General features: G+C 42.3%; 3 protein-coding genes across 9 annotated transcripts; all 3 read left to right on the top strand.

The window, feature by feature from the left end:
• Positions 1 to 570: 570 nt before the first annotated feature.
• On the top strand, positions 571 to 8,685 carry LOC103970544 (brassinosteroid LRR receptor kinase BRI1). Of its 7 annotated transcripts, none has more exons than XM_018830020.2 (6): positions 571 to 4,143; positions 5,787 to 5,940; positions 6,312 to 6,367; positions 7,194 to 7,380; positions 7,568 to 8,450; positions 8,549 to 8,685. In XM_018830020.2, exon 1 carries the CDS (start codon positions 659 to 661, stop codon positions 4,046 to 4,048), a length of 3,390 nt encoding a protein of 1,129 aa, XP_018685565.2. In that variant the 5' UTR covers positions 571 to 658; the 3' UTR covers positions 4,049 to 4,143; positions 5,787 to 5,940; positions 6,312 to 6,367; positions 7,194 to 7,380; positions 7,568 to 8,450; positions 8,549 to 8,685. The 7 variants fall into 7 exon arrangements, with proteins under 7 accessions (XP_018685565.2, XP_018685561.2, XP_065004477.1 ...); XM_018830016.2 differs by having other exon boundaries at positions 7,194 to 7,436; XM_065148405.1 differs by having other exon boundaries at positions 7,200 to 8,450.
• On the top strand, positions 8,342 to 9,189 carry LOC103970627 (uncharacterized). Its single transcript, XM_009384515.3, has 2 exons — positions 8,342 to 8,450; positions 8,549 to 9,189. Exons 1-2 carry the CDS (start codon positions 8,342 to 8,344, stop codon positions 9,187 to 9,189), a joined length of 750 nt encoding a protein of 249 aa, XP_009382790.2.
• Positions 9,190 to 12,341: 3,152 nt separating this feature from the next.
• LOC135635267 (probable WRKY transcription factor 72) lies at positions 12,342 to 14,810 on the top strand. Its single transcript, XM_065146234.1, has 5 exons — positions 12,342 to 12,511; positions 12,672 to 12,737; positions 13,319 to 13,750; positions 13,896 to 14,009; positions 14,105 to 14,810. The coding sequence occupies exons 1-5, from the start codon at positions 12,416 to 12,418 to the stop codon at positions 14,693 to 14,695; spliced, it is 1,299 nt and encodes a 432-aa protein (XP_065002306.1). The 5' UTR covers positions 12,342 to 12,415; the 3' UTR covers positions 14,696 to 14,810.
• The last annotated feature ends 1,397 nt before the right edge of the window (positions 14,811 to 16,207 follow it).

Below are 16,207 nucleotides of genomic sequence, written 5' to 3'. Positions count from 1 at the left end.
TTCCTTAAATTTCTCTAAAAAATATATATTCATAAACGTTTATTCACTAGTTTAAATTAAAAACAATTATTAGACATATTTAAATTCTTTCCCTAGCCGTTAAAGTCTTCTCATCACCGTTGGTTCGCCAATTCCCCGCCAAGACCGACGGTCGAGATCGCGGTGATGGTTGGCCACCTTATTTTATATGACCAAAACGTCCCTCACGGACTTAACACATATCATATAATGGCCCATAATATTAAGGGTAATTTCATCAGAACTCCGAATCACCGTATAATCCTCGATCGAGTCGGTTTGAACGGCCATGATCGGCGCATGCGAACATGGGCTGGGCTCCTCGGAGCGCACGTGACTTCGGATCGGGCCGTGTAAGTCCCCCGGTCGTGGTCCCGCACAGGTGCCTTTACGGTCCGTCTAATCACGATGCGGGACCCACTGCGTAGGCATAACACAACCTCCACCGAAAAAGCAGGTATGTCACACGGGTGGCCCGCAGAAAAGTGGCCAAGCGTTGTTCTTCTTTTTTTATATAGAAAGAATACCACGTCCACTTCCTCTCGACTGTGTTTGACTGCTGGTCTCTGAGCACCTGCGCGAGTGCGGATAGCGTGACCGATGGCGGAAACCAAACCCTAGCGAGACCCTATCCGGCACCATGGCGGGTCGAGAACGCCGACGCTCCTCCTCCTCCGCCTTCTTTTTCTGCCTCGCGTGCCTTCTCTGCTTCCTAGGCATCGCCTTCGGGTCGGGCGACGCTGGCGATTTGGAGCTCCTGATGTCATTCAAGGCCGCGGTCGCCAACCCTCAGCTGCTCCCCAGCTGGGACCACCTCGGCGGTGGCCCCTGCTCCTTTTCCGGCGTCATCTGTAGTCCCGGCGGCCGCGTCTCAGGTGTCGTGCTGCAGGGCGTCTCACTCGGCGCCGACTTCCGCGCTGTGTCGTCCTCGATCCTCGCCCTCGGTGGCCTCGAAAGCCTCTCCCTACGTGCTGTGAACCTCACTGGGGCCCTTGACGGTGGCCGGTGCGGCGGCAGGCTCTCCGACATCGATCTCTCCGGCAACGGCCTCTGGGGTTCCCTCGCCGAGATCTCCTCTCTCGCCGCGGCTTGCCCCGGGCTGAGATCGCTCAATCTCTCTGGCAACTCCGTCGGGGTTCTGCCGACTGCTGCAGTGAAAGATGGTCATGCCGTCGTCGGGTTCGAGATCGAGACGCTCGACCTCTCCTTCAACAAGGTCTCCAGAGAGGACGAACTCCGGTGGCTCCTCTCCAACCTGGGCTCTGTCCGCCGCCTCGACCTGGCCGGGAACCGCTTTTCCGACGGGATTCCGGCCATTCCCAACTGCTCCTACCTTCAGCACCTGGACCTTTCGATGAGCGGCCTCTCCGGCGAGATCAGCGTCGGGGTCTTCAGTGGCTGTCGGAGCTTGACCTACTTGAATCTCTCCTCCAACCACTTCACCGGTACCCTCCCCTCCGACCTCTCCTCCTGCACTTCCTTGGTCTCTCTCAGTCTTTCCAACAACAACTTCTCCGGCGAGTTACCCCTTGAAACCCTCATCTCGATGCCGCATCTCAAGACCCTTGAGCTCGCCTTCAACAATCTCACCGGCAGCCTCGGCGACTTGATCACCAAGATGCCGATGCTCGAAGTGCTCGACCTCAGCTCCAACTCCTTGACGGGATCGATCCCCTCGGAGTTGTGCCCGAGCCCAATCTTCGGCTTGGAGACGCTCTACTTACAGAACAACCAGCTCACTGGCCGCATCCCAGAGTCGCTGAGCAATTGCACCAAGCTCGTCTCCCTGGATGTCAGCCTCAATTACATTGGCGGAGCCATTCCTTCCACGCTCGGCTTGCTCCCTTCGCTTTGTGATCTCATCATGTGGCAGAATTTGCTGGAGGGTGAGATCCCACCGGAACTTTCCAATATCCGAACCCTCAAGAACCTCATCCTTGACAACAATGACCTCACTGGGTCGATCCCTGCCAACCTTGTCAATTGCACTAGCTTGAATTGGCTCTCTCTGTCGAGCAACCGCCTGAGCGGATCGATCCCCTCATGGATTGGCCAGCTTCGCAATTTGGCCATTCTCAAGCTCGGCAACAACTCCTTCTCCGGTTCGATCCCTCCTGACCTCGGGGATTGCAGGAGCTTGATATGGCTGGACCTCAGCAACAACCAGCTCAATGGATCGATTCCCCCAGCCCTGGCCGACCAGTCTGGCAAGATTGCGGTGGGCTTAGTCACTGGTGAGCCTTATGTGTATCTGAAGAACGATGGCACCAGTGGATGCCGTGGAACAGGCAATCTACTCGAGTTTGGCGGGATCCGACCAGAGGACCTCGATCGATTGCCCAGCCGACAGTTTTGTAACTTCACGAGGGTCTACAAGGGGATTACCCAGTATACCTTCAATAATAATGGCTCGATGCTCTTTCTCGATCTCTCTTACAATCAGCTCAGTGGAGAGATCCCCAAAAAGTTCGGCAGCATGTACCACCTTCTGATCTTGAACTTGGGCCACAATATGCTCTCTGGTCCGATACCACCAGAATTGGGGAGCTTGCGGTATGCTGCAGGGTTGGATCTCTCTCATAATGCTCTTGAGGGGCCGATTCCACCGTCGTTCTCCGGCCTTGCAATGTTGTCCGAGATTGATCTCTCAAACAATAAGCTCAATGGGTCTATTCCTGAACTAGGTCAGCTGGCGACCTTCCCCCGGTACCGCTACGAGAACAATTCAGGCCTCTGTGGGTTTCCTCTCCCGTCTTGCAAGGACCTTGCTGGGCCTAAATCAAGCACTCAACACGGGAGGTCTCACCATGGTCAAGCCTCTCTTGCCGGGAGCATTGCAATGGGATTGCTTTTCTCCCTGTTCTGCATTTTTGGTCTAGCCATAATCATAATTGAGACAAAGAAGAGGCGAAAGGAGAAAGACAACAGTAACTGCTCAAGGGACATTTATTTTGATAGCCGATCTCCCTCAAACACCACCAGTTTGAACTGGAAGCTGACTGCCACCAAGGATGCATTGGCTATCAACCTTTCCACATTTGAGATGCCTCTCAAGAATCTCTCTTTTGTGGATCTGGTTGAGGCAACCAATGGCTTCCACAATGACTTCCTGATAGGTTCTGGTGGATTTGGTGATGTTTACAGAGCCCAGCTGAAGGATGGTACTGTTGTTGCCATCAAGAAATTGAAACATGTGAGTGGGCAAGGTGATCGAGAGTTCACAGCTGAGATGGAGACCATTGGGAAGATCAAGCACTGCAACCTGGTTTCCCTTCTGGGCTACTGCAAAGTTGCAGAAGAGCGGCTTTTGGTCTATGAGTACATGAAATATGGGAGCCTAGAAGATGTGTTGCATGAATGCAATAAGGTAAAAATCAAGCTGAATTGGGCAGCGAGGAGGATAATTGCTCTGGGGGCAGCCAGAGGTTTAGCATTCTTACACCATGACTGCATTCCTCACATAATTCACAGAGATATGAAGTCCAGCAATGTTCTTCTTGATGACAGCTTGGAAGCCCGGGTCTCAGATTTTGGCATGGCGAGACAGATGAGTGCAGTGGACACACACTTGAGTGTGTCTGCACTAGCAGGTACACCTGGCTATGTCCCACCCGAATACTATCAGAGCTTTCGATGCACCACCAATGGCGATGTTTACAGCTATGGTGTTGTCTTGCTCGAGCTGCTCACTGGAAGACGGTCGACAGGCTCCACAGACTTTGGAGACAACAATTTGGTGGGGTGGGTGAAGCAGCACTCAAAGCTCAGAATAAGTGATGTATTTGACCCAGAGCTACTGCAGGAGGACCCGCACCTGGAGCTGGAGTTATTAGAGCACCTTAAGATTGCTTGTGCCTGCCTCGATGATAGGCCGCTGAGGCGACCCACAATGCTAGAGGTGATGACAATTTTGAAGAGTATACAGGCAGGTTCAACTGTGAACACCATGTATTCAGCCCCTGCAGCCTCGAATGGGGGCTGCTGTGAGGGGGATATGACCCTGACGGACGGGAGAGAAGCAAAAGAGTAGAGAAGGGGACAAATTCAAGAGGACAGAATCTTTCTGCAGGAAGGAGCTGATTGCCTTCACAAAGGCTCCCCGGACAAATATGGTCTGTAGCAGTGGTATGAGAAAAACTTTCCCTTTAGCTTCAGTCTAGAGTACATTGTACGTATATAAAACATTGTTGTTTCTTGTTTTCTTACATTAAATGTTTTCATACATGATGGTCTCATCTTGTCACAATTCTGTACATACAAAGCAAATTTCTTCAGTTCCTGTTCCACTTTAGAAATGCTTTTGTCTTTCACCTAATTACTAAATTGTCTTGTTTGCTTTAGATGCTTCAAAGTATGACAGTGTAGTGAGTATTTTTATCTATATCTGTTTACGCCTTCCCATTCTCATTGGCTGTTTCTCAAAAGAGATACTGAGATAACTACTATGTTAGGATTGAAAAAAATAATCTGCAGACCTTAATTTATGTTATGCTTTGGAACTTATAGAATGATTCTATTCAAAAGTGTTATTTAACCCTAGAAACTTAAGTCCTCACTAATCAAAACGGCCATGTAGAAGTTTTGTAACTTTAGCCATTTCTTATCCAACCTTTATGTCGTCAAAGCTTGTTGAAAGATTTTGCCATTGTCCAAATATCTTATGGATATTAAACCATTACAAGCTACACTGAGTTATAAATAACACACGCCTGTTTGTTAAATATTATGCTATTTAAAACTGCTTGTGTCTCACCCAATACTGCAAATGGATATTGATCTACAACAGACCAAAACCCATAAAATAAGCTGATGTGAAGCAATAAAAGAAAAGGTAACGAAAACATTATTCAAAAGAGTGAAAAAAGAATCGGGAGATTTTAGTCAAGCAGAAGAAAGTTACACATGTGCATCTTGATGGAAGCAATTTGACCCTGGGCAACCTTGCTGGATCTCCTCCATGTAGTTTCTTTCCTTTGAGCTATACACCTCTTCGTCATTGGAGGCAACTTGTGTCTTCAATCCTTCTCATGGGTGCCATCAATTACCTAAGTGTCTCCCAATAATCAGTTGCGTATGTTTGGCTGATCCGAAAATATTAGTAGTTTTTTCTTTATAATATTTGCTCTAGAATGTTTTCTTTGTTACTCGGATATACTTTCACAAGTTCAGAGAGGAATAATTTCATGTATCTTCACATGTAAAGATTTGATAAACTTTGTTGCCTGCTTCTAACTCTATGCTGCATTCATGCATCCTTTCATATATCGGGTTAGAAGGCATCTGGACAAGGGTATGTTCTATAATATTTATAAAAAATGGGTTTACATGGAAAAGTGTATGTTCCCTTATTTTCTTTGGCATGTTTTTTTTATTATACAGTCACTGATTAAGATTCTGCACGGTATAGATTCAGATCTAATGCATCAGAACAAGGGGTATGAGTTTATCTCTTCTAGTCATGTGCACTGATCTGGCCAGAACACTGAATTATTTGAGTCCTGCTAATCTTCCACTTAGCATTAGACATAGATTATAGGCAGCAGACAACCAGTTCTCTAAGCTGTTAACTAGTTGCCATAGATTGAGGTTTGATATAATCGACTCCCCATAAATGCATACTAAAGAGCAAGGATTTGCAAACAGCAGCAACATAAACAATTATGAACTCAATTATCAACTGCTTTATTCCTCTGTATACAACATTGTGCATTGGCATGTATTATTGTTACTGGAATGGCATCTTAATGTTATCATCTTGGCTTTTACAGAGAGAAAAGCGGGGCGGCGGGTCGCTGGTGGCTGCTTGCTCTGCACACTTGCATGGAGGACATGGAGGAGCAGGAAGGCACAAGGACCAATGGGAGAAAGCATCAAAGCCACGCCCAAGTATGAATCATGCTTTCAAGGAGTAGATTGTGTCAGGTACCACACAAATCTCTGGCCTTCTCGCCGAGTGGGTATGCATCTCTTTCCATTTATGTTCCCTGGTGTTTGTCAAAGTTGATGTCGACTAGATATTAGATCCTATTACAGAACATTTGAACACGTATCATCCCAAGGTAATATTATCTCTTCCAAATGCATGGCTGAGGATTTTTTTTAGTTTCTCTCCGTCATTGGAGTTTAGTACTTCTATGTGTGCACACTAAGACCTGCATATGTTGGTGATGATGTGATATCGGACAACCTGTTGGATAGCTCTAAAAGAATCAAGTCTTGTCTCATGGGTTGTGCCATCGAATCTGTCCTCTCTCTTATCGATCTCTTATTGCTTATTTACGTGTCTTCCTCAGGCGCGAGGAACAGGTTCGAGCTGTGGAAGATCTTGGGTTGCTGAACATTGCAACAGGTCCAGCTTTGTAACACCACAATTTTTCTATGCATATTTCTGTGTATATTAACCATTGTTTTGATGAGCTAAATCTTCGTGTTACTACTAATGAATCAGATTCCTCGTACTCATATCGAAGTTTGAACGGTAAGTACATCGATTCAAATCAGAAATGACCCGAGCCAGACCAGCTGGTCTACGGTCAGAGTTGGAATTGTACGTTGACAGATAAGATGGGACCTCTATGACAGGCACCGTCATGGTGATGGACCCAATGATGGAGACCGGAGAATGGTTCACCGTGACGACCGAATTATTTGGTCGGAAGGTGGATACCAACCGGGCTGGTCAATTGTTTCTTTCCTAGTTTTGCCCATAAAAATAAAAAGAAAAACCCAAGGCATGAAACAGAAGAAAAAAAAACTCATCAAAGAGCCTTGATTTATTTGCAGAAGATGGCCGGAGCTAATTCCCATTTTATTCTTGGGACAAAAAACTTGCATATATTTTCCTTAAAAAACGGTGCATACTTATGTTTTTCTAATTAACCTTTGTCAGTTGAGTGTTGGCATTAATGTCTTTTTAAAATCCATCAAGAATAAGCATTTTAGATGTTTTATATTCTTTTCTTATCTCAGATTAGCTATTTTATCTGTGACTAGTATTGATTAATATAAGGATTTTTGGATGGATGTTAACAGGAGAATATATATATATATATATATATATATATATATATATATATATATATATATATATATATATATATACTTGTGTGTGTGTAAAATCTCTTTACCCAATGCTCATCATTTTGGTCAATTAAATAGCTCATTCTTACTGATAGTGACAGTCCAAGATTCCAATGAAGCATATCATGTGATGTGCCAACCAAGTAGAAAAGCTCACCACATCTCCAATGCCACTTGCTCCTCCACAAAAGAAGATACTCTCAATCCTGTCCATCACCAAGAAAGGGACAAGGCACACCAACCTGTGGACAAAGCAGTGCCCAATGGCCTCCACCTGAGCTGGTTAGTGGAAGGTTTCTTTTGTACCTCTCTTCTCAATAGTAGGTAACCATCGCCAGGTACTAGTCTTCAGTGCTGCTTCTTATATGCTATAATCTATTCAATGTTTTAATGATGAAGTCAATCAACATTAAGATTATGCTGCAGTTACATCTGGAATTTGAGTTGCATTATAATTGGATGATTTCAGTGTCTGGCAACTGATCACTGGAACCACAGAGTCATATGCCAAAGACAAGTGGGTCAGGGTAGAGAGATACTATCATATGGTGTACAGAAGAATTGATATAAAATTGTGGTGAAAAGGAGCCACCCAGTGGATCCACCAGTTGTGCAGCAGATGGCAGCCTGACAATACCAAGAGCTTCCCAAGACTTGCAACCATCACTAGCAGAAACAGAAAAATGGCAAGAAATCAAGAAAGCTTCTTGACTCACTAAGAGAGAGAGAGAGAGAGAGAGAGAGGAATGGATTGTTGAGATACTATAACTGTTCCATGTTGTGGTGAGTGATCCAGTTCTTTGAGGTAGAGTGCAACAGAAGACTTGCTTCGACTCGAAGGATTCAGAAATAGAGCAGTCTCAGCTTTATACTTGCAGGGCATTTGACATCAAACAGTGATGTCTACAGCTTCTCAGATATGCATATACATACACATGGGAAACAATGCATTGTTGGGCAAGCAAATAGAAGACCGGACATGTCTGCAAGCCGAGCCGCACAAGAACGTAGGAAAGCACAAAAAAAGGGCATCCATTTAGCCAAGGAAGAGCGAAGGATTCTTTACGTTTCCTTTCATGTAAGGGAAGATAAGGCATCCCAAGGAAAGGTTTGGAATGACCGCGACGCCATGCAAAGCCACCGCAACGAACCGAGAAAGAAGAGGTGTACTATAAATAGAGCAGCCGGCCTCCAAGCATGCTGCACACGACACCAGCAGTTCATCTTCTCTCTATCAATTTCCATGGATGGCTCGAGAGGACAGCCCAAGCAGCTGGTTTACCAGGATCTGCAGCCACCCACCGAGTGGAATGAGACCGCTCATAATCATATCCTCCGTATCCTTCTTCCAGGTAGAATGGCAATGACGAGAAGAGATTCATATGGGTTTTAGCCATCAAAAAAATTATTCATGCATTATCTCATACATCTTTCGTGCATGAAAACATAGGTTTTAAGGCGGAAGACATCAAGATCCGTGTTGACGACGACTCCAGGAAGCTGAAGGTGAAGGGCAGGAGGCGTGTGGGTCAGGCTACGGTGGAGCGTTTTGAGCGTGATTTCGACGTTCCTCAAGATGCCGACCTCGAAAGGGTCGGTGGGAGGTTCCAAGATGGCTGGCTTTCCGTCATCATGCCAAAGAAGAAGACACAAGAAACAGAATCAACTCAGGTGGGTATCTCACAGGAAGAAGATAAGAAGAAGAAAGAGGAAGAGCCCATCCTGCAAGAGAAGCCAGAGAGTGGTCAGCACAAGGCCGTCGAGAAGCCAATAGACGGTGTTGGGATCAAGGAAAGACATTTCCCCATGGGAATACCAGCAGGTGGTGACAGGAAACAGGAAGAAGAGAAGGCAAAGAGTAGAACGGAGAGTGGAGAGAAGCCCAAGAGTTGCTGCACTAACAAAGATGGCAGAAAGGAAGGTGTGAGTTGGATGAAGAGGATGAAGGGGATGGAGGAGTGGGTCGACTCTCAAGTGGTGGATAAGCTGGTGGAGAGCTTCAACAAGAACAGGAACGTCATTGCTGCTGCAGCTGTAGGCTTCTCCATTGGGTTCTACGTGTCCTTAAAGCTGAGGTCAAGCAGCAGATGAGGCCAGCAAGCATGCAGAAGCCATGCGCAGTCTCACGTACTCCACTTTAACTTCCAGTTATTGGTTTCTCATGTTCTATATAAACACTACCACACTGTTCCCATCTCCTGTATTCTTCACAATAACTAAAGAAATCAAAACAAATAGTAGATATTTGCTTTTAATTTCTCATTTCAAGCCTATGGAATCACCATCTAGTCTTAAATAACTCAATTAGGTCTCTCAAATCTTGTTTTAGTGAGGGGGGTTTTTGTTAAAATAAATTATAATGCAGAAAAATTTTTAATACGAATATTGAAAACTTTAAAGGATAGATGATATCTTGGATGTCATAGTTAGGATGTTGAAGTATCTCATCTTAGATTTGCAAATAAGAAGTTAAACTTTTTTTTTTCCTACTTTCCACAATGATCCAAATAGATAGAAAGTGGGCTGTTTTGGTTAAACTATCCACGATGATCCAAATTTTATCATGTTTTTTACTGGTTTTAGACCGACGACACAGGAGAAAATTCATATTGACCTCTTCCCATTTTCATTGGAGTATTCACAATCGATTTAAGGTATTTGCTAGTCTCTGATGTTTTTATTTTGATTTGTTAACATGTGAGACACCTTTAAATAAATTAGATGATATCTCTCTTCATTCCTAGTTACTAGTAGCGCTTTTTCAAATCCCTGTATATCTTGGTTATTCTAGGATGCATTAAGTATAAAAATGAGTGTATCTCTGTTAAAATTTCTTACTTTATATCAAATTATTTTGGTATATATAATCTACCTCAAAATTTAATTACTCCTTCGTCAACGTGAAAATCCTTTCTTTTTCTTATCTCAACCTTAGACTTCAATCGATTTTAATAATTTAATTTTTCCTAAAAGGGTTTACTATAGTGAGCAAATTTTCCAGTTAAACCTTTAAAGATAATCTCATATTTAAATTTTTACGCTTGCCCAATAGCCCTATATATATATATATATATATATATATATATATATATATATATATATATATATATATATATATATATATATATATATATATATATATATGGCAAATTTATCATAGTCAACTTATTACTATTTGACTTTTGACTTTGACTGTATGGTTAGTTGGGACCAGCAGACACATTTATGGACCTTCACTATCACATGTTGTCAAAATATAATCATTGATTGTGGAAAACAAGGTCTATGAAAATACTTACTAGGGAAGTCATCATCTCAGCATATAGTCTCATGCACTAAGCTACCCTTTTAATTTTCTTCTCATGAACTGAACTCTTAACTTTCATTTAGTCATCATATCTCTCTCTCTCTCTCTCTCTCTCTCTCTCTCTCACACACACACACACACACACATAAAAGAAAGAGAGAATCTAAGGCTCACAAATTAACTCCCTTTTTGACAGTTTAGCCATAATTATTAGCCTTTTTGCCACACACCATACATGAAATTATTGAAGATAAGATATAAAGACCAAGACAACTCTATAAAGACCAAGATTAATTCTATGGATGTAGGGAAAGATAAGGATAACCATTGCCAAGCATCAAGCATAAACTCTAAGACCCCTTAAAACAATTGCAATGTCAGATGGAATACTTTAATAGAGGCCAAGTTTAATTGTGGATATCGAATATAATTGCATAAAAGACAAGCATAGCACCAACATAAGAATCTCCACTGAAATTTTCATCATATTTCTTTTATATTTAATTGGTGGCAAGAAGTTGACCGTCTATTTTTGGTGGTATTCCAGTTGAGTTTTATCGTCTTTGTCTCCGCTGATATGTATAAGTTTTGTCTAAACTACAATGTGACAATAGTTTATACGTATCACTAGCAATAATTTTTATCTTAAGGTCAGAAAAATATCAAAGAGTTTGGTTTAGCAATGGCATGAGAAGTGTATGACATAGTTATTTTCTTGGTGGATTCATACACTGTAGCAACAAAAAAGGGATCAATTCTCCTATTTTTATCTAATATTTGGAATATCTTTGATTTTACAATTGATTACCTACTTTTTTTTATTATAATATTTTTATACTATGTATAATGTTTTCAATAACATACGAAAACATTATTTAATATTTTCATACCGTGTTACGATTTTTTTTTTATATTCTTAGAAACATTGTGACATGGTGTAAAAACATTATAATTGGACCGATTCAAATCTACGAAAAGGGGAAGAAAAGGAGCAAGTAAGTGGGAATATTTCGAGTGATTTCGTCTATAGGAAAAGAGGAAGAAAAGGAGCAAATAGGTGAGGATATTTTAAATATTAGAACAAAAAGACATTATTAGAGAATTCTAAAAATATGAGCACTTTCCCAAAAAAATATTTTTTTTTTTCTTCAAAAAAATCACAAAAAAAAAGAGTATTCTATCGCTTACAATCCAATCCAATCAGTGACTAATGTTGAGAAGAAACCATGCAGAGAACTCTGCGTTGACTTTTGAACCAAAGAGTTGCAAGAAGAACAAAGCAAGTGAGAAAAGAAGTAGTGAAGAGCTGAGATGATCCACGTTCAAACGCAGGAATTCAGAAAAAGAGGCTCAACTTAGTCAACGTTGAAATCACTTAGAATCTGTCTCCTGTTGTTGTCACAGAATGCACCATTGTCAACCTTCAACAATTCAACCTGACTGTACAATATGCAGTCTCCCAGCAAATTGGCCAACCACAGCTAATTAGTGTGTGATGTCTTCCTTCTCTTTTGACCACAATTATTCCTTCCATTCACGTTAGGGCAATCTTTTCCCTTCCGAGAGAAGTGTGGTTAGGGTTCAATCATCACAAACACAAGAACCAACAAAGAGTAGGAGGTATGTTCATGACAACATTAGGTGCAAAACACCTATCTAGAAAGTACTAGTAGTAGTAGTAATTTTCTTTACCACATTAATCGAAGTGGCTTAAAGTCAAAGTATCGCTTTAAACTCTACATATCAATTAGTAATCAGAGTCGTGCAGAAAGTCCAAAGGAGACGAAGGCTACTGCGGCTGTGAGCACTCAGCATGACGTTGAAATCCATTCTTCTTTTCCTTCTTGCAGTGCACTTCGGGCTGTTGACGTTTCTGAAGCTTGAAGAGATAAGGACCAGGGGGTAGATTTCCAAGTCCAAAACAGTAGGCTATTATTTGCCTTTATATGAGGAGGAATTGGCGAGGATATCCGGCAGCAAGGAGAGCTGCTGTGAAAGAGGAGGAAGGAGATGGAGTCTTTGCCTGTTCCGAGAGGAGTAACAACGATCAATAGGGGTGTGGCAATGGAGAAGGCGAAGGTCGAAGGTGCTGGTGACAGAAGAGATGTACAGCCTCTTCTTTCTCTGTTATTTTCTTGCACTACGTGTAAATTAGGGTTCTTTGTTTCGAGACTGAGTTCTCAATTGCAGAACTTACAGATTGATTGTTTCAAGTGAAAAGAAAAAACAGGAAAACATAGAGCTTAAAGATCTTATGTTCTTGCAGTTTGATGTCGAAGCAGAAATCTGGAACAGCAATCCATCAAAGCCAACCTCTCCCTGCAGCAGTCAGGTAATCAATCAGCTACCAAAAAATTAGATTTATCATGTCATAATATCTTTCTATTTTGTATGAACTCAACAAAAACAAAGATTTTGTGGACTTCTTCTCTGTGTGAAAGCAAGAAGAATTTAGATACATCTGCTCAAACTAGCATTGCTACAAACAAATAATAGCATGGGTTTACCTCACAACTACATATGCCCTTTGATGAACAGTTGTATGAAATGAATGAGGTTGGTGAACTTTAGATCTGCATTTAAAATGATACAATCACAATCCAAGTGAGCTTTTGTCTCTCTCTCTCTCTTCAAATGTTCTACAAGTCTCATATGACCAACAGGATGTTACAGTTGTGCTTTTTCTATTGAACATGTACAAGACAAAGTTATTAGCAATCTGGAATTTGTATTATCCATAGTTCAATGAACTAAGATCATTTCCATACTAATGATATTGTCAGAATCACTGCATAAGAGCCGATTTAGTGTTCACCTATCTAATTAAATTGATTCCAAATTAATTCAACAATATTGTCTGCCAATAATTATCTATAACTTTCATACAAATTCCATTGATTGTTGTGATTACAGGAGGATTATACTGAATTCAGTACCAAAGAGAAAATATTTCTGGAACCAAGTTCGACAAACTGCAATCGCAGCAACCAAATACATTTCTTTGGAGTAGCAAAGCAAGAACAAGTGAAGGAGACATTTGAGCTTTCTTCTCATCCTGATGCTGAGGATTCTGATCTTGTTTCTCTCAGCCTTGGAACAAGTGTAAGCTGTAGGCTCAGAGAAGAAGAGAAGGCAAAAGATTTACACAGCCACTGCTACAAGTTCTATGGTGAACTTGAAGAAGGTCTCTCTCTTGGATTGGACTGCAACTTGGAAGGAGTCAATGGCTGGCAAGCCAAACCTCCACCAGCTGTAGATCCATACAACAGCTTCGAAGAAGTGTCACCCCTACCCACCGCCAAGAGAGCTAGGGTTTCAGTGAGAGCAAGATGTGATGGCCCAACAGTAAGCAATCAAACTCCTAAAATCTCTCTCTCTCTCTCTCTCTCTCTCTCTCTCTCTCTCTCTCTCTCTCTATATATATATATATATATATATATATATATATATATATATGGGGTTCAGTGCAAGACTTAGCCTTCATCTCCAGATGATTGATGGATGCCAATGGAGGAAGTATGGGCAGAAGATAGCCAAAGGAAATCCATGTCCTCGTGCATACTATCGTTGCACTGTTTCACCAGGGTGCCCGGTGAGGAAGCAGGTCCTCTCTCACCCTTTAATCTCTTCAAAGATCTGTCCATGGATCCATATACATTTGGATTGTTGATAGTGTTTCTTCTTCTTCTTCTTTGTCAGGTGCAAAGATGCGCTGACGATATGGCCATACTGATCACCACCTACGAAGGAACCCACAACCACCCACTTCCGGCCTCCGCCACCGCCATGGCTTCGACGACGTCGGCAGCTGCAAGCATGCTCATCTCTGGTTCATCCTTCTCATCCTCTCCCACCATTAGCATGTCGCAGTTTTGCTCTCCGAATCTGCCGTTCTATTCCTCGACTTCCCGTCCTACGATCACTTTGGATCTCACTGCACCCGCGACTGCACCCCAAGTCGAGCTCTCTCCGAGCTGTTCCTTGAACTCAAGCTACTCACCATGGAGCAGTGGATGCACAAGCCATGGAACTCAGCCGAAGACGACGACTAACGCAGCTCCACCCCTCCCAAACCAACAACATCATTCACTGACACAAATGATTGCCGGGGCGATTACAACCCACCCGAGCTTCCAGTCTGCAGTAGCAGCTGCAATTGCATCATACCTAGGTGGAACTGGTGGCGACAGGGAAGGCTCAATCCACGATCTCCAACCACAAGAAAAATTAGCCGCCACAGCTGCCTCGATCATGTCAAACTCCTCGAATCCAGACCAGCAGCGACAATGAGACTCAGCTTAGGTGAAGTTTTGAGCTGATAATTCATGTACATAATCAGTTTGGCAGCTATGTTTAAAGGAACTCTTAGTAAGTGGGATTGATAAGTATTTTAAGATTTCTTGAATTACGATAATCATTATTATTAATAATATTTTAAGAAAAAAATTAAGAATTAAGATTTAATTCTTCTATAAAACGGGTGAGACTCTCCTAAATTAGAACTAAATGGATTTTCTATTAGGTAAAACTGATGAACTAGTCCGCTTAATTATATAAAGTTCTTGATGAGAAATATCTTAGATATGGAGACCACTGACCCACTAAAATAATTAAATGATGGTGAAAATTTGACCAAAGAATATTTTCCATAGGGCCCACAATTAGATGATGCAGGTAAGAAATAGGGTAACCGCGGATGAGTGGAGAAGTGATGCTCTTCTTCACTATTTGCGGTCCTCGTTATCAAGAGGCCTGACGAGAATGATGTCAACCGTCAATCTCACACTTGTGTTAAGATTGACGGTTGCGATCATTTTATTGCTTTCTCTTTGGCGCCCAGTAATTTTAGCCCTCCTCTCCCTCTCTCTCTCTCTCTCACTCTCCAAAAGAACGGAGAAAGAGAGGGATCAATCGTATTACACGGGACGGCGGAAGGCGAGGTGGGAATCGGTGGCGCGAGGCATCGAGTCGCGGATCAATCCGAGGCATGTGCGTTTCCTCTATATATATTCTTGTCGATCTGAGAGTGGCTCATGGGTCGGAGATTCCATGCCATCGTAGCAGCCGGTTCAGACGAAGGAGATGTTGTCGAAGAAATCAGTGAAGATTAAGGATACACTTGGATGTTTTCAGGTAACATTTGTTCGGAATTCTTTAGATTTGGTGCATTTTGATTTATTTTAGTGTTAACGAGTTATTCTCGAAGCCTTAAGAAACCGAGGATTGGTGTGAGCTTGCTTCAAGCTGTAGCATGACAAAGCCCTGGCTGTGACTCCTTATGTTGCTTTGCATCAGAAGTGAACCCTAGGAGGAGACTTCACACCAAAGTGACAACAAAATCAGTAGAAATTATGAGACCTTTATGTGAATGTCCATTTCAGAGGCTATAGTTATTGAAACAAGAAAAAGATAACACACAACCGATTCCATCTTCTATTGCTTGGTTTTGTGTTCTGTCCATATACCCTGTATGTGTATCTTTATTAGTTCTGTTCAAAGTTTATTGTTCTTGTTCACTGTGTCATGAGAATTTTGTGTTTGTTATTAAGATATACTTATCCCAGTCAAATTCATTAGTCAAAGGATCAAAGTAACACAAATGTTTCTGCTTGCTTCGGTTGTGCTCTTTTTTACTAGAGTCTGTGGGCGTCTGTCCATTTCAGAGGCTATAGTTATTGAAACAAGAAAAAGATAGCACATAACCGATTCCATCTTCTATTGATATCTGCTACCATGCCAATTACATTCTTCCTAGCAATCCTACTCTGCTTTCAAAAGATTGAAACCTTTTATTGGTTTGCT

Source organism: Musa acuminata, chromosome BXJ3-4 (genome assembly GCF_036884655.1).
Source record: "Musa acuminata AAA Group cultivar baxijiao chromosome BXJ3-4, Cavendish_Baxijiao_AAA, whole genome shotgun sequence".
Classification (NCBI taxonomy): domain Eukaryota; kingdom Viridiplantae; phylum Streptophyta; class Magnoliopsida; order Zingiberales; family Musaceae; genus Musa; species Musa acuminata.
The sequence above is the reverse complement of the archived record's forward strand: the minus strand, read 5'-3'. Positions and strand labels throughout refer to the sequence as shown.